Raw genomic sequence first — 14,421 nt, forward strand, 5'->3', positions numbered from 1 at the left:
TCACTTCCAATTTCACTTGTTTATCCTGTATCCTCTCTCCCGATCGGATCAAATTGGTATCCCGAACCGAAAATGTATTTTCTGTTCCCTGGTGGCCCGGGGGCCCCCACCTTCACTTAATGCGGCCCGCAGGTTAATATTGGAACACTGATATATTATTGATTTCAGCGGTTACAATTCTAAACATGAAAACATGACCCGCTTCAATTACTTCAGCCTATACTAGTAGCTTAATGACTAGTACAAGTCTTTTTTATGTCCATTGTCCAATGTATTTGTATTTAAGTTCATAAAGTTAAGAACATATAAATGCATTTTAAATTAAATGAAAATGCTAATTTTCGGGATTCAAATTTAGAGATAGCTAAAAAACTATTCAGGATTCCAATTTAAAAAAATAGCAGATCTACAAGCTCAAAATGTGACGTGTTTTGATATCGTCTACTTTTGCTACAGTATATGCAATGTGGCCCTCTGGAGTGAGTGTGAAAATATAGTGGCCCTCTCCATCATCAAAGTTGCCCCCCCCCCTGCTCTATAGCAATGAGTACAATCAGAATACAGAATACAGAATACTGTAAAAAAGCTTTCTTGCAGGCATGCTCTGGGTTACAAATGTTTTAAAAAAAGCCCTCTCCTGGCAGTTCCAGTCCCCACCTGGCAGAGGGCGCTCATTCTCAGACAGGTTGAAGACTTCGTGGAAGGCAGACTTCTTGGTGCTGTACGCCCGGCCTGCATCCTCCTCTCTGCTGACGCCAAGGGTCACGCCGGCCGCCAGGCTGCCCCGCGCCATGGAGGGAGTCATCTGGAGGAGGGAGACAAGAGGACAAGGGAAGGTTAGGATTTTGGGGGGGAGGGCCGCGGTTATATGGGAAAACCGCCCCCGCCCCCCAAGCACCTATAAGGCTGTGACCAAGAAGCTGTGGGTCTTCAGTAGGGGTCGCAGCAATTAATCAAACTAATCGAATGTTCAAATTAGTTTGATGACTGATCATTTTACCAAATGATCTATTCAATGTGGGCCGCCTCATTCTCTGCCAGTGCAAAGCGTCACATCAAACGTAAAGCAGTGGTTCTCAAAGTGGGGACCCTCAGCGTTCCTTGAGAGGGGTTCAGGGGGTCCCCAACTAAATGTACAAGCTCACAACGTGTCACATCACCACGCGTCGGGAGCTTGTAGATCAGCTTTTTTTTGGCTTTTTCTTTTCTTTTCTTTTTTTGAATGGGGGCATAGAATATTTCAAGATGGGGGTTCACAACCACATACATTTAGGGGTCCTTCTCCTTGAAATGAAAAATGTTTGACAACCATAGGAACTTTCATATTCCATGTCTCTTATGATTTCCTCTCCAAATGCCATGGTCAAATAAGGTTTTTCAATCTTTGAATTTATACTTTTTTTTTTTGCTCGGTAGGTCGGGTTCACTGAACAAGACAATTGACCATATTCACCTGGCGGCCATGTTTGAAATTTGCATTGAAAACTGTCCCTACAACTAGGTTGTCAATATATTGTCTTAATGGCAAGATGGCTGCTGTGTGAATATGGTCAATGGACATAGCCTCAGGTAAAAATCTAAAAATAATAATACAAAAATAGTAAACATTGATTATAGTTTTGTACTATAGGCAAACCCAACCTATTTGGTCCCTGGATACAAAAAGCACTAAGAGTGACTGAAGTTTGGTTGAAAATAGTTGATTACTTCACCTTTGACTAGTGAATGTTGACATGTTTTATACACCAACATTTCACAATTATTTATTTTATAGTCAGGTGCAGAATTGAATTTGGGTACATACGAAAATAATAGAATTATGCTTTTTTTGTTTTTGTTTTTAAAGATTTGTTTTTGGCCTTTTTATGCCTTTATTCGATAGGACAGTAGACTGACAGGAAATGAGGAGAGAGATGGGGAATGACATGTGGCAAAGGTCGTCTGGATCGGGAATCGAACCGGTGACGCCAGCAGGCATCATAGCCTAGTATGTGATATGCGCCTTGACCACCAGGCCAGCAGGCGCCCCAGAATTATGCTTTCTGAAACCAAATGCATTGCATGGAAATATGTGGAGAATAAAACCAATTAGATATCCATGAATTAGACACCACTCAAACAAATGTAGATTCTGTTGAAGACTTTTCAAATGAAGACTTTGGAAGACAGGACTACTGCTTGACTGTCGCAATGCATCGTGTATGACCTTGGTTTCAGCATAAAACCTCTAAATCTACTTCACCATCGACACTACCAACTACTAGCTCTGAAATTACCTAACAGACGGCTTACCTTCAACTAACCCCAGTTCAAACACACACACCAAAACAAAATCAAACCAGTTGTGTCTGTGAAAATGGACCAAAATATTCCTATACAGAGCAATGTGATCTGACTCTCATTCTGAACCACATTTTGGATGCAAATTGAAAGAAATTAAACAAGAGCAAAGAGAAGATAAGAGAAATATTTTGATCCTTCACAGAGCTGCTTGTACACGTTTGTGTACGCCGTCTCTCTCTAACTCTTTCTCACACACACACACAACAAGAGGTGGTAAAGGTGACACGCACACACACACGCACGCACACCCACACAGGCTGTGTGAAAGCAAAGGGCACACTGGGAGGACCATACCTTTTCAAAGCCAGAAAGCTGAGAGAGGGAAACACAACAACTCATGTGATTGGAACCAAAAAGAAACAGAAATAAATAAAGCCCCACTGGTCATACTGTCAGTGAAACGCGCGCGCGCACGCGCGCACACACACACACACACACACACACACACACACACACACACACACACACACACACACACACACACACACACACACACACACACACACACACACACACACACACACACACACACACACACACACACACACACACACACACACAGTGGCTAAAGAAAGGAATGCACATATTAACCTGTTGCCCTTATTTTGGTCTTGTTATTATAGGTGAAAATTATATACATTTGCTTAAAAATAGGAACATTTACAGAACAATTCAAACAAAACAACCACACAAAAAGACATATTACCTGGGCACTTCAAAAATGACTACCCAGATAAAAAAGATGGAGCACTCAACTGGTCTGCACGTTCATTTATTAGAGCGACAGGGTGACTGACGTTTCGACGTTTAGTCTTCCTCAGAGTCGAAAAAACAAACACACATTTGTATCCCTACACAACATTTTAAGACGTCATGTTGGCATTTTTAACTAATCCTAAAGCCAAAAATAAATCTAATATTTCCCAACTTTGTAGATCGACTATTTCTTTTGGTGCATGACAACCTGCACTCAACTAAGTATAAATAAGGCATAAGTCCAACCCTAACCCCATAAAACTGACCTCTAGATGCCCAATCCTAACCGCTTTTAACCATAAAAACAACCATTTCTCTTGAGAGGAGGACCAGGTAAAAGGGTCCTCCCAATGTCCAATTCTAAAATTCGACTACTGTATGTGGGTAGGGCTGGGGTGGTTTTATTGTGGTAAAAAAGTTTACCGACATATGGCAGTATGGTGGTATCTCCCCCCCCAAAAGTTGTTTTGAATGAAAAAATAAACTAAACTAAAGATAATCGCGGTATAATCGTGGTTATGAACTCGACACTGCGGTATGCATTACACAACCACGGTATGGCGGTATGGCGGATGTTGCACCCAGCCCTACTTGTGGGGCATTTTGGTCGTCACAAGGTATGGTAATACAGTGGTTCTCAACCTTTTCAGGCCGCAACCCCTAAATCATAATCATATTTGAACTGGGGACCCCCCACCCTGACGAGCACTTGGAGTTGTAAGACTTGAGGCATTACATTTTGTTTAACACGGTTCTATTGTGAAAATAGCATATCTACATGCTCACGCCTCGCAACTATTTTCACAATTTCTGCCACTAATATTTGACAATATGACCAATGTTTAATTATTTTATTCTACATGTATTAGAAGGGTCTTACAAGTCCTTAAAGGGGAAGACCACCCATTTTCAATATTGAACTGTGTCATTAATATACCTTAGAGGAGTTGTGTGGAAATAGAAAAAAAGTTCCCCCCCTTCTGTGTTGCCTAGAACTGGAGGATTGATTTTGGGGTTTGTATTGTAAAGTACAACTTGATGACATCACACATTGTACTTTACAATACAAACCCCAAAATCAATCCTCCAGTTCTATGCAACACAGAAGGGGGGGAACTTTTTTTCTATTTCCACACAACTCCTCTAAGGTATTAGGGATGTCAAAAATGGACCTTTATCAAAATCGATTATTCTATAGCAATAATCGAATATTATTCGAAAATCGATAATTAATTATTATTATTTTTTTTTTATTAAAAAAAAAAATCTGTTTCTTTTTTTTTACTGGATTTCAATGCACATTTACATAATACAACATGGCTCTTCAGGTAATTGGTAGCCTAACTACTACTCTTCATCTTTCTTTTTAGTGTGCCAGTGTACTGTTCACCTAATCTCTCAAGAACAGATTCTGTGATGCTTTACAATACAGAGGACGCTGTTTTCCCTTTTCTTTGATGATGGCCACCAAGTACCAAACAATCAAGCCTGAATCAATCACACCTGTGTCTGAGACAGGGGGGGAGGGGAGTGTGTAGCAGGCAGCTGCCACTCTGCTGTGCTCCTTCACTCTGTCTACACAGTTTACAGTTGGTGCTGGTGTGAATAATAAATCAATGGCCATTTACTATTATCATTAATACTATTGTTAGCCTATATTCTATATTTTGGTTGAAACTAACTAACTAAGCCAAAAAATAGTATTAAAAAAAAAAAAAAAAAAAAAAAAATATTAATATTTTTTCGATTTTCGATTATGAAATATTAAAATCGAATATTGATTAATCAAACGAATATTCGAAAATCGATTATTCGGTGACATCCCTATAAGGTATATTAATGACATATTTCAATATTGAAAATGGGTGGTCTTCCCCTTTAAATTGTCACTTTAGAAATGTGAAGATGTATGTTGGTTTCTTTACTGTTGAGTTAGAAAACGATGTTATTTTGGGCAAAATAATTTGGGGACCCACAAGTTGAGAACCACTGTGGTAATACACGAGTGCACGCACGCACATGCACGCTCACACACTCTCACACACACAGACAGACAGACAGACAGACATACAGACAATCCCCCTGGCTCACCCGTCGTGCCAGCATGGCGTTGGCGCCCTTCAGCTGGGGGTCCGTGGGCAGGTTGGCCCAGATGATGTGTGGCGTGTCGTACTTGTCCCTCAGCTTTGGACAGCTCTTGAAGATGAAGTCGATGATGAAGAACTTGATGCCCGCATACAGCCCTGCATGGGAGGAGGGGGAGGAATATCAGAAGAAAGCAGGTGGAACAATATTAACTTAAAGCTATACTGTGTAAGTTGCTCAACTGGTGGTCTGTAGCAGTATAGCAAACCGCGGTCGCGTTTGCTTTTTTCGTCCGTTTTTCGCTCGCGGACCGGGCCAGACCACCGCGTCCGCCTCGCCTCGCCGAGACGCTTTCAATGAGGTCTCCCGTGTCCTTCTACGAGCAGCGGTTGGGGAGTTACATGCTAGACTCCTCCAGTGTAAACACTGCAGTGTACTTCCTGAAGGCGTGTTTCCTAAACCCACCAGAGAGCCCGGCAGTGTATGTTCTGCGCTGTGATTGGCCGGCAGTGTATAACCCTCGCTGTGATTGGCCGGTAGTGTGATGACGCAATTTTTCCGCGAAAACCGGTCCCGGGCAGGGATCATAGAAAACATATAAAGAGAAGGCTTTAGAAGCTGAAAATAACGGAGTGGGGGTTCTAAAACTTTAGCGATTTAACAGCTAGGACCATTTTAAGATTTGTTTTATAAAAAAAGTTACATGGTATAACTTTAACTACTAACAAACAGTTAGTCAAACTAAATAAATAAGGTTGTACAGATTCAGCCAAGCTTTGGGTCATGTTTGTGCCACTTTTATAGCCATGTATGGAGATCCCCGTCCTGGCATAATAAACTAGCCTCTGAGTCCTACGATAATGGACACCGGATAATCTGATAATGGGCACAATGAGTTCTCTGACGACAAGTACAAGGGATGTTGCATAACCAGACATGGCACATGCATTATATTGCATTCCCACCTCGCGTCGTTCCACACTTCGGTCTCGTGTAGGCCGGCGTTTGTAATGAACAACGAGTTGCGACCTCGCAGATCAGCTATTTTCGGTGCATGACAACGGCGCGCAGCTAAATATAAATAAGGGATTATCCTTTTCTTTGCGTCTGGGGGATGCCGAGGTGTTCCCAGATCCCTCCAGCTGGTCCAGGGGTCTGCCATGTGGCATCCTCCTCCTCCTCCCAGCAGGACATGCCTGGAAAACAACCTCCCTGGGGAAGCGGCCAAGACGTATCCGCACCGGATGCCAGAACCACCTCAACCACCTCCTTCCTACGCTAAGGAGCAGCGGCTCTCGGCTCTACTCTGAGACTAAGCTTCCAACCCTACATAAAGGAGTAGTTCACCCCGCCAAAAAACGTATTTTCAAATACGCACCCCATGACGCCTCGAATTCATGTAGATTATATATTTTTTTGTTTTTGTCGCATTTTTATGCCAACAATTTGATGACCGCGGTAGTCTCAGGTAGGAGACTCTGAGTCTTCTCAAATTGTATTGACCTATGACATCAAATTATTGGCTCAGGAATGTGATAAAAACAAACAAAAAAAAGGATCCATGAATTCAAGACTTCGTGGGGTGTGTATCAAAGTTACCTTTTGTTGACAATGTGGTCGAACCTGACACAGCGCTGATACTATAATCTCATGTACATATCATTAAAATCGTAGTGTTTTGCCAATTATTTGGGTGCCGACTCGCAAGTACCATCGCGGCCACAGAATCAGTGCATTCGGTACAGTGAGTGGAGTGCATGTACCTATCATGAAGCCCACCAGCTTGTACGGCAGCAGGCAGGATGTGATGAAGGTTATCCACAGGCCGATGTACAGCTTCTGGGTGATCTCTGGCTGCACCCACATGAACAAACTGGACACACACACACACACACACACACACACGCACACGATGTGTAAAGATAGGTGGATCAAGGGCAAAGGTATTTGAGAGATATTTACCGGGATATTGCGGATTAGCGGATGCTAATCGATGTTCGTTAGCATCCGCACCCACGCCCACACACTTATTACAGCAAGGAAATATTGACTCACTTCTTGATTTTCTCAAGGACATTGGACATCTTCCCAAACAGGTTCTGGTTGAAGGAGGAAGAGCACAAAAAAAAAAGAAAACATTGTGAAGAGTTTGCTCAGTGACTCCAAAGTGTTTGCGGCACACCCATCTGACCAGTTAGTAGGACTAGGTTAATAAATGTGATCAGAGTTACTTCCTCAAAGGGAAGATGGAAAATAAAATAAATAATTAACTCAACCTCTGCCAAAAAAATACCCCTTTGTACCCCTTCCCTGCCATGCCCGAGGAACCCGTAGATTTAATAAGCTTTAATTAAAGCCTGTTGGCTTTCTGTGTAAACACGGCAGCTTACAGACGGAGAACTTATGGATCAATTGAAAAAAAATAAAAGGATTTGAGAAGCTGATGGAATACGCAAACACACCATGCATAGCAGTGTTCGATCACGCACGATGGGAACTGGATTAGCGGCCGCTTTAACAGGTAGGAGAAGCCAGCAGTGAAAGACATAGAAAAAACTTCGGGCTCCTCGGCCGTTAACTACGAATGAGTTAAAAATGAAACAAAATAAACAAACGCTGAATAAGCACCTCCGTCTGGATTCCAGGCTAGTGAACTATAAGACAAAATGTCAGTTAATGCCACCCTCCATACACTCACAGCTCACCTGGGCCTTCTGCGCTACATCAAGGACCAACTGGAACTTCTCAGAAACGGTAAGGTCTTCTTTGGGAGGCTCCTGTCGAACAGAAATACGTCATTATTAGACCTACAGTAGCAGTGTTCATTTCATCGACGACAACTTTGACGACTACCTCAACTACTCAACTGACGAAAACTGAATAAAAACTAAATAAAAACTAAGCTATGGTGATGTAATATTTGACAATTTGGCATTAAAATGTCTTAAAAGTGATTAAATTGTCACTTTAGAAATGTGAAGATACCCTATACACGTATACTGTATGGTAGTTTGTTTACTGTTGAGTGAGAAAACAATGTTGGACATTTAGCTTCTTTTTTTTTTAAAGCATTTATCTGGGAACCCAATTTGGGGACCCCTGTGAGTCCCGACCCACAGTTCCCGAACCCCTGCTCTACCGTAGAGATTTGTTAAAAATAACGATGTATTCATTGACATACAGTAAATGTAAAACAGGTGTATAACTCACCACAGGCTCTGAGACTTCAGGCACAATACTCCACTGAATCCTCCAGCCTCTGAGAAGCAGCAGAAGAAAGACAACAATGTCATGATGCTTAGTTCAGTCATTTTTTTGTTTATTATTATCGGCCTCCGGATATTATCGGCAGATAATAGCCTACAAATGTAATATTGGAAAATATCGGTGTCGGTTTTTATGCATTCTCTCTCTCTCTCATTGCATTAGCAGTCTAGGTGCCTTTACAGACTAAACAAAAATCTACAGCAGAAGAATCGACTTTTTTTTATCTGTTGCACATCTGTGAGGTCTGAACTAGATATTACATTGATATTATAGCCAATTAATTTGATTTGGTATGGGATATAGTTTACTTTTGGTGAAAAAGGTAAACTAAATGGTATATATCGTTATCGGTTGATATCGGAAATCCTGGGCTCTGCTCTCTCTCTGCCGCGCCTGGGGAGACAACGGACTGACCTCATGCTCCCTTCTATGCATGAGTAGTCCAAGTTGCTTCTTTTCACCTGACAGGGGGGATTTCAGGATTACTGCATGTTTTTGTGAGGGTATGTACCCTAGGAGACACGGGGAGAACATGCAAACTCCACACAGAAAGGTTAGGCCCTTTCGCCAAACCCCACCTAGGGTGTGGGCACTGATGACGTGGAGGAGGGAACACACCCCCAGCACCCACAGCATCCCCCAGCGGGAATTGAACCCAGGACCTTCTAGCTGTGAGGCAACAGTATTACCAACTGCACCACCGTGCCCCCCATATAACCCTTTTGTCATAGTATGAAACCATGTATGATTACAAATTAGGGCATTCACGAATAGTGATTTTTAGTATTCGAATTATTCAACCTCAAAGTATTCGAATAGTCGAATATTCGACAGGACTGGCCAAACTGTCAAATATTAAGTAAGCAAGAGACAAACATTGTGAAAATAGCCGATCTACATGCTCACAACGCCTCGCAACGCGAGGCGTTGTGAGCATGTAGATCAGCTATTTTCACAATATTTATCTGTGGAATAGAGTCACATTAAATGTATACCTACAAATATGTTTATTTTGGGGGTCACGGCCTAAAAAGGTTTGAGAACCCCTGGTATAGAGCATTCACAAATTCATCAACCAGGGGCATTGACAACTCATTCTTATGACTTCCTATCTAGTCAAGCTTTATAAACTATATATTTTTTAAAGAGAAAACAATGAAAAAATTAAAATAAGCGAATATTCGACTTCGGTGAACAACGTTGAAAAGTGACTTTGATATTCGAATATTTGGTGAATGCCCTAATAAAAATACAAGTGTTTACTTAGTCACGTAGTGAGTGTTATCGACATGGACGACATCTCACCTTGCTATGAGGTAATTCAAGGACAGTCGTAGGATGGCCAGGAACAGGAACATGGGGATGGCCCAGCCGTGCCACGCAGCGTACATGTATATCTGTGGAGAACACACAAAGAAGGAGGGAGAGAGAGGGTACGAGACAAGAGAGGCGAGCCTCCGACCCCGTTTGTCAAATGAGTGAACTACAGTTTACACAGCGTTGGAAGAAGCACTCTGAATCTAAAGTAGCAACACCTCAAAAGCAAATGCTGATGGCTCATGTCGTCACCGTCAGGCAGAAACCTTGTATCTCCAATTCTCCATATTGGAGCACGATGTAATTTCTGTTGGGACGGCTGTGCAATTTGTTTCGCAACGAAGCAAACAAGAGGGACGATTTGAAAGATTCTGTTGGTACGCCGACAGAAAATGTCCAACTAGTTGACAGTATTGACAATACTTCCAGGATTGGATGGCAAACAATGTTACTTATTTCCTGCAGTCCACTTTTATGTGTATGTAGACTTATTTATATACCTAGTGTTTATTTGAAATTAGATATTCCTCCAAATCTGGCTAGAAATGTCAACAAATTTCGCCGGCTACCTATGGACCTATGGTCGCCAGAATAATGTGCCACTTTGGATGTTTCAACCCCTACACCTCTAATTTTCTGTGCACTGCATGTTCCTGGTGTATGTATGTATGCGCTTGCGTGCATGTCTGCCTGCCTGTATGTCAGTAATCCTTTGTCATTTAATGTCGACAAGTCTTTAAACCAAGTCATCTCCCTCTATGAACATTTCCCTCCAGTGTTTGTGACTGAGCTAACAAGCAGCAGTCAAGGTAAATAATAGATGCAAAGATGAGCGAGTATTCATGGATTCAGGGAGCCGGAGCAGGATGTTTCTATAAATAGAGCACAAGGGGAGATGGGAGGAGAGGCACTGAGCTGTGATCCAAGCAAAGCAGTTGCACCGTACGACCACAGGAGGGCAGACTTTGTGTGTTAGGATGGCTGTAAAACTGATGACATAAAACTGTTATGAGTAAATAGCTTAAGTAGAAAAGTAGGGCTTAATCGGTTAATATTCTAAATCTGTAACTAAAACTAATAAACTAATAATTGTAGTGGAGTAAAAGGGGAGAAATACATATATTTTCCTCTGAGATGCAATGGAGTAGGAGTATTGGAAAAATACATACATTATATTTTAACACTTTATCCATATTTTTGGCCTATTCAAAAATAGCAGATATTTTTTTTTTTTTTTTCAAATTAAAAACAAAATTCAATGATTGTTTTCAGAAATGTCATGATGAAATCAAAGAAAATTCTAAGAAATTCCATAAATTAGAAAACAAATGTTTAACAAGTAGTGAAAATAGCTCACAGTGCGACACACCATGCTGCACAGCAAGCTTGTACATTTGCAATCTTTTCACTTGTCTTTTAATAGATTGAAAGTATGAAGAATCTTAACAACAAACTAAGTATATATAATTGCACTTAAATGTACATGGTTGCCTTCCAGTAGCTAGCTGTGTTGTAGGACAGTGATACTCAAACTCAGGCCCGGGGGCCACTTCCGGCCCGTGGCACAATTTTGACTGGCCCACCAATCAATCAGTCAATCCCAAAATTAACCCAAAATGGACGCATTGTTTCGAGATATTTTGAGATTTTTCTCTCTCACAAATTCAACAACCACAGTATGTTTCATTTGCAAAACAACTGTCAGTTGTTAAGATGGACAATATAAGGCACCAATGGAAGACAGAAGTTATCAAGTATCCTACAATGTAGGATGTTGTACATTGTAGATGAAAACATCCCTCCTGGGAGTAGGGGGATAATTGGCTGTATATATGAGCGCACTTGCACAAATGCCTAACTGTGTGTATAACGTTGTTGTCGGGGGGAACCTTGTATGTCCAAAACCGTTCCGTTTTGTATTGATCGTTTTTGAAAATGATTTAAAATAGCCGATCTACAAGCACACAGTTGCGAGGCGTTGTATGCTTGTAGATCTGCTATTTTCAATAGTTTTGTGGGAGAGTCTTGAATGATGAAGCAGGGCTTTACTTTACGAAAAAACGTATACATTTGAAACCTGGAGATACAAGGTTTCTGCAAGACAGTGACGAGAAGTGGGTGTGAGTGAGTGTGGTGCCTGTGTGTGTGTGTGTTTGCTGTTTGTGTGTCTGTGTAACTGTGCACACATATCGTTTCTATCTTGTATCTCCATATTTCAACTTATATGTTTTTTGGTTTGTTTTGAATTAATGCCCTACTTTGTCATACTAACTACAGTGTCACATAAAAGTAGCAAAATAGCCGGTCTACAAGCTCACGACACCTCGCCATGCGACGCTTTGGAAGCTGGTATACTTTAAAGCCATACTGTGTAAGTTGCCCAACTAGTGGTCATTAGCCCTATAGCAAACCGCGGTCGCGTCCGCGTCTTTCGTCCGTTTTTCGTACCTTCAGACCCCCGCGTCTGCCTCCACCTCGCTGAGATCTATCTTTTAAGGGGTCCCTTGTTCCTGTGCGTTCAGTAATTCCAGAGATACGGACTCCTTCACCCTGCCTGGTAGGCGAAATTACCTAGAGAAGGGATGGTACAAACGGGCGACAACAAATATGGCTGCCATAGCGACCCCACTTCAAGATGCGCTGTGATTGGCCGGCAGTTGTATAACCCTCGCTGTGATTGGCCGGTAGTGTGATGACGCAATTTTGGCGCGAGATCCGGTCCACGGCAAGGATCTCAGTTTACATATAGAGAAGGCTTTACAGGCTGAAATTCACGGCGCGGATCTTCTAAAACTTTTGTGATTTAATAGTTAGGAGAATTTTAAGATTTGTTTTATAAAAAAAGTTACATAGTACAACTTTAAGTCTGACAGTGTTTTTTTTATAAATATTTTTTATCAAAAGAAACAGTTTTGGAGATACAAGGTTTACACCCGACAGTGACTTTAAGTGCTTGTTGTGTGTGTGTGTGTGTGTGTGTGTGTGTGTGCTACTTTGTTTGTGTTTATGTGTTGTCATGAGCCTATTCCCAATGCAACTTCCAACACATCAATGGCTTCCTGTGGTGCGTGCGGCGCGCCGACAGATAGCTGGTGTACGTCAGTGGAAAACGGCTCTTAAAGACAGCGTTCTCCGTGAGGTCTGGGCTTTATCACAAGGCTCGTGGAGGTTTACAGAATGTGTGTTTTTTTTTTTCCCACTAAAGTAATTATTAGAGCCTGGACCGGATGCCACACATTTTAGTTTGGAGTCGATTCCGATTTGGGAAGAGCCCTAGAGGACCACGGATGGTAAGCGGACCGCTCGCCCCCAGTGGTTCCTGAATCTTTTATTTTTTTCCTATAATTTAGAGTAGCAAAATCTCCCCAATTTAGTCGTTAAGCCAACTGATTCCTCCCCACAAACATTTCTGTGTTGTCACAACTGTTGTAGGCCTATCCTACTGACTCACCTGCCAGTGAGGAGCCCCCACCGGGAAGACGTATTGCCTACTCTGTCCTACTCTTCCTGCCCAACACTCGTAGGAATACGTGCAGTGCCAATTATCACCTTCCCCGCCTTGCTTCCCTTCCCCGAACACTGGGCCAATTGTGTTCACGTTGACGCCTGACAAAGCGTCAACAGTGGATTCGAACCCACAACCTCTGTGGCGGTGGGCAGGGGACTTTACCGCAGCACCACTGCTCGTGTGACGTTTTCAGTTCAAATGGAGCCCCAAAAATTACATGTTTGTTTATTGCAGTATCCCTTTAATTGTGGTTTATCTCACTGCAGAAATGCTGTGTTTCACTGTTACGCAATGTGAGCTCCATCACATTCCATGAAAACATCTCAAAGCCTGTTTTGCTCACATATCTGTGTGTTGTGCAACTGACAGACTGAACAGGTGAGTCAGAGTGTGTGTGTGTGTGTGTGTGTGTGTGTGTGTGTGTGTGTGTGTGTGTGTGTGTGTGTGTGTGTGTGTGTGTGTGTGTGTGTGTGTGTGTGTGTGAGTGTGTGAGAGAGACAATTATGTAAAAACAACTGTAGTAGAATTTGAGAAATAGACATTTTTGAGGGCATTGTTTCTGGTCTTGGCTAAAAATGATTTTGGGGAGAATTAGGAGAAGATGCAGGTTGGGGTTATGGTTAGGATTACAGGTTGGGGTTATGGTTAGGATTACTGTAGACACAAAGGTTAGGTTTAAGGGTTAGGTTGCATATATGACTGATTTATACTTAATTGCGTGTCAGTATCACACACCGATAAAATAGCAGAGCTCATAGATCTGCTATTTTACAGCTATCTTTGGGGGGCTATTTTCGATGCTGTCCTTTAACTTTGATGTCCTCACAAGTAGCCTTTAGTAATACAAAGCTCTCTCTCTCTCTGTGTGTGTGTGTGTGTGTGTGTGTGTGTGTGTGTGTGTGTGTGTGTGTGTGTGTGTGTGTGTGTGTGTGTGTGTGTGTGTCCATGTGTCCCTAGACACATGGACTGAATCTGCAGCTCTTTCAACCATCACAAAAGGCTTTTTTCAGCTTCACATTCCAAACAGAAATGTTTTATAATATAGGTAGTACGCTCCTGCAAATCGGTTGACTATAATTTGAATATAAATTATTTTAAACGAACATATTTAACTAAAATCTTTGCTTCTGGGGGTCCCTGAAACA

General features: G+C 42.0%; 1 protein-coding gene across 1 annotated transcript in view; it reads right to left on the minus strand.

Annotated features, from left to right (window-relative positions):
• LOC308293502 (GRAM domain-containing protein 4-like) overlaps positions 1-14,421 on the minus strand; it is a 40,245-nt gene that overhangs the window by 5,277 nt on the left and 20,547 nt on the right. Inside the window, exons 7-13 of the mRNA XM_080736065.1 lie at positions 9,757-9,848; positions 8,395-8,443; positions 7,890-7,961; positions 7,240-7,283; positions 6,948-7,057; positions 5,191-5,342; positions 658-805 (exon numbers count right to left, since the gene is read on the minus strand). Of these exons, the coding sequence (XP_080592191.1) occupies positions 658-805; positions 5,191-5,342; positions 6,948-7,057; positions 7,240-7,283; positions 7,890-7,961; positions 8,395-8,443; positions 9,757-9,848 (667 nt within the window). The remainder of the gene's footprint in view (positions 1-657; positions 806-5,190; positions 5,343-6,947; positions 7,058-7,239; positions 7,284-7,889; positions 7,962-8,394; positions 8,444-9,756; positions 9,849-14,421) is intronic.

Source organism: Nannobrachium achirus, assembly GCF_963921795.1.
Source record: "Nannobrachium achirus genome assembly, chromosome: 11".
NCBI classification, from domain to species: Eukaryota; Metazoa; Chordata; class Actinopteri; order Myctophiformes; family Myctophidae; genus Nannobrachium; species Nannobrachium achirus.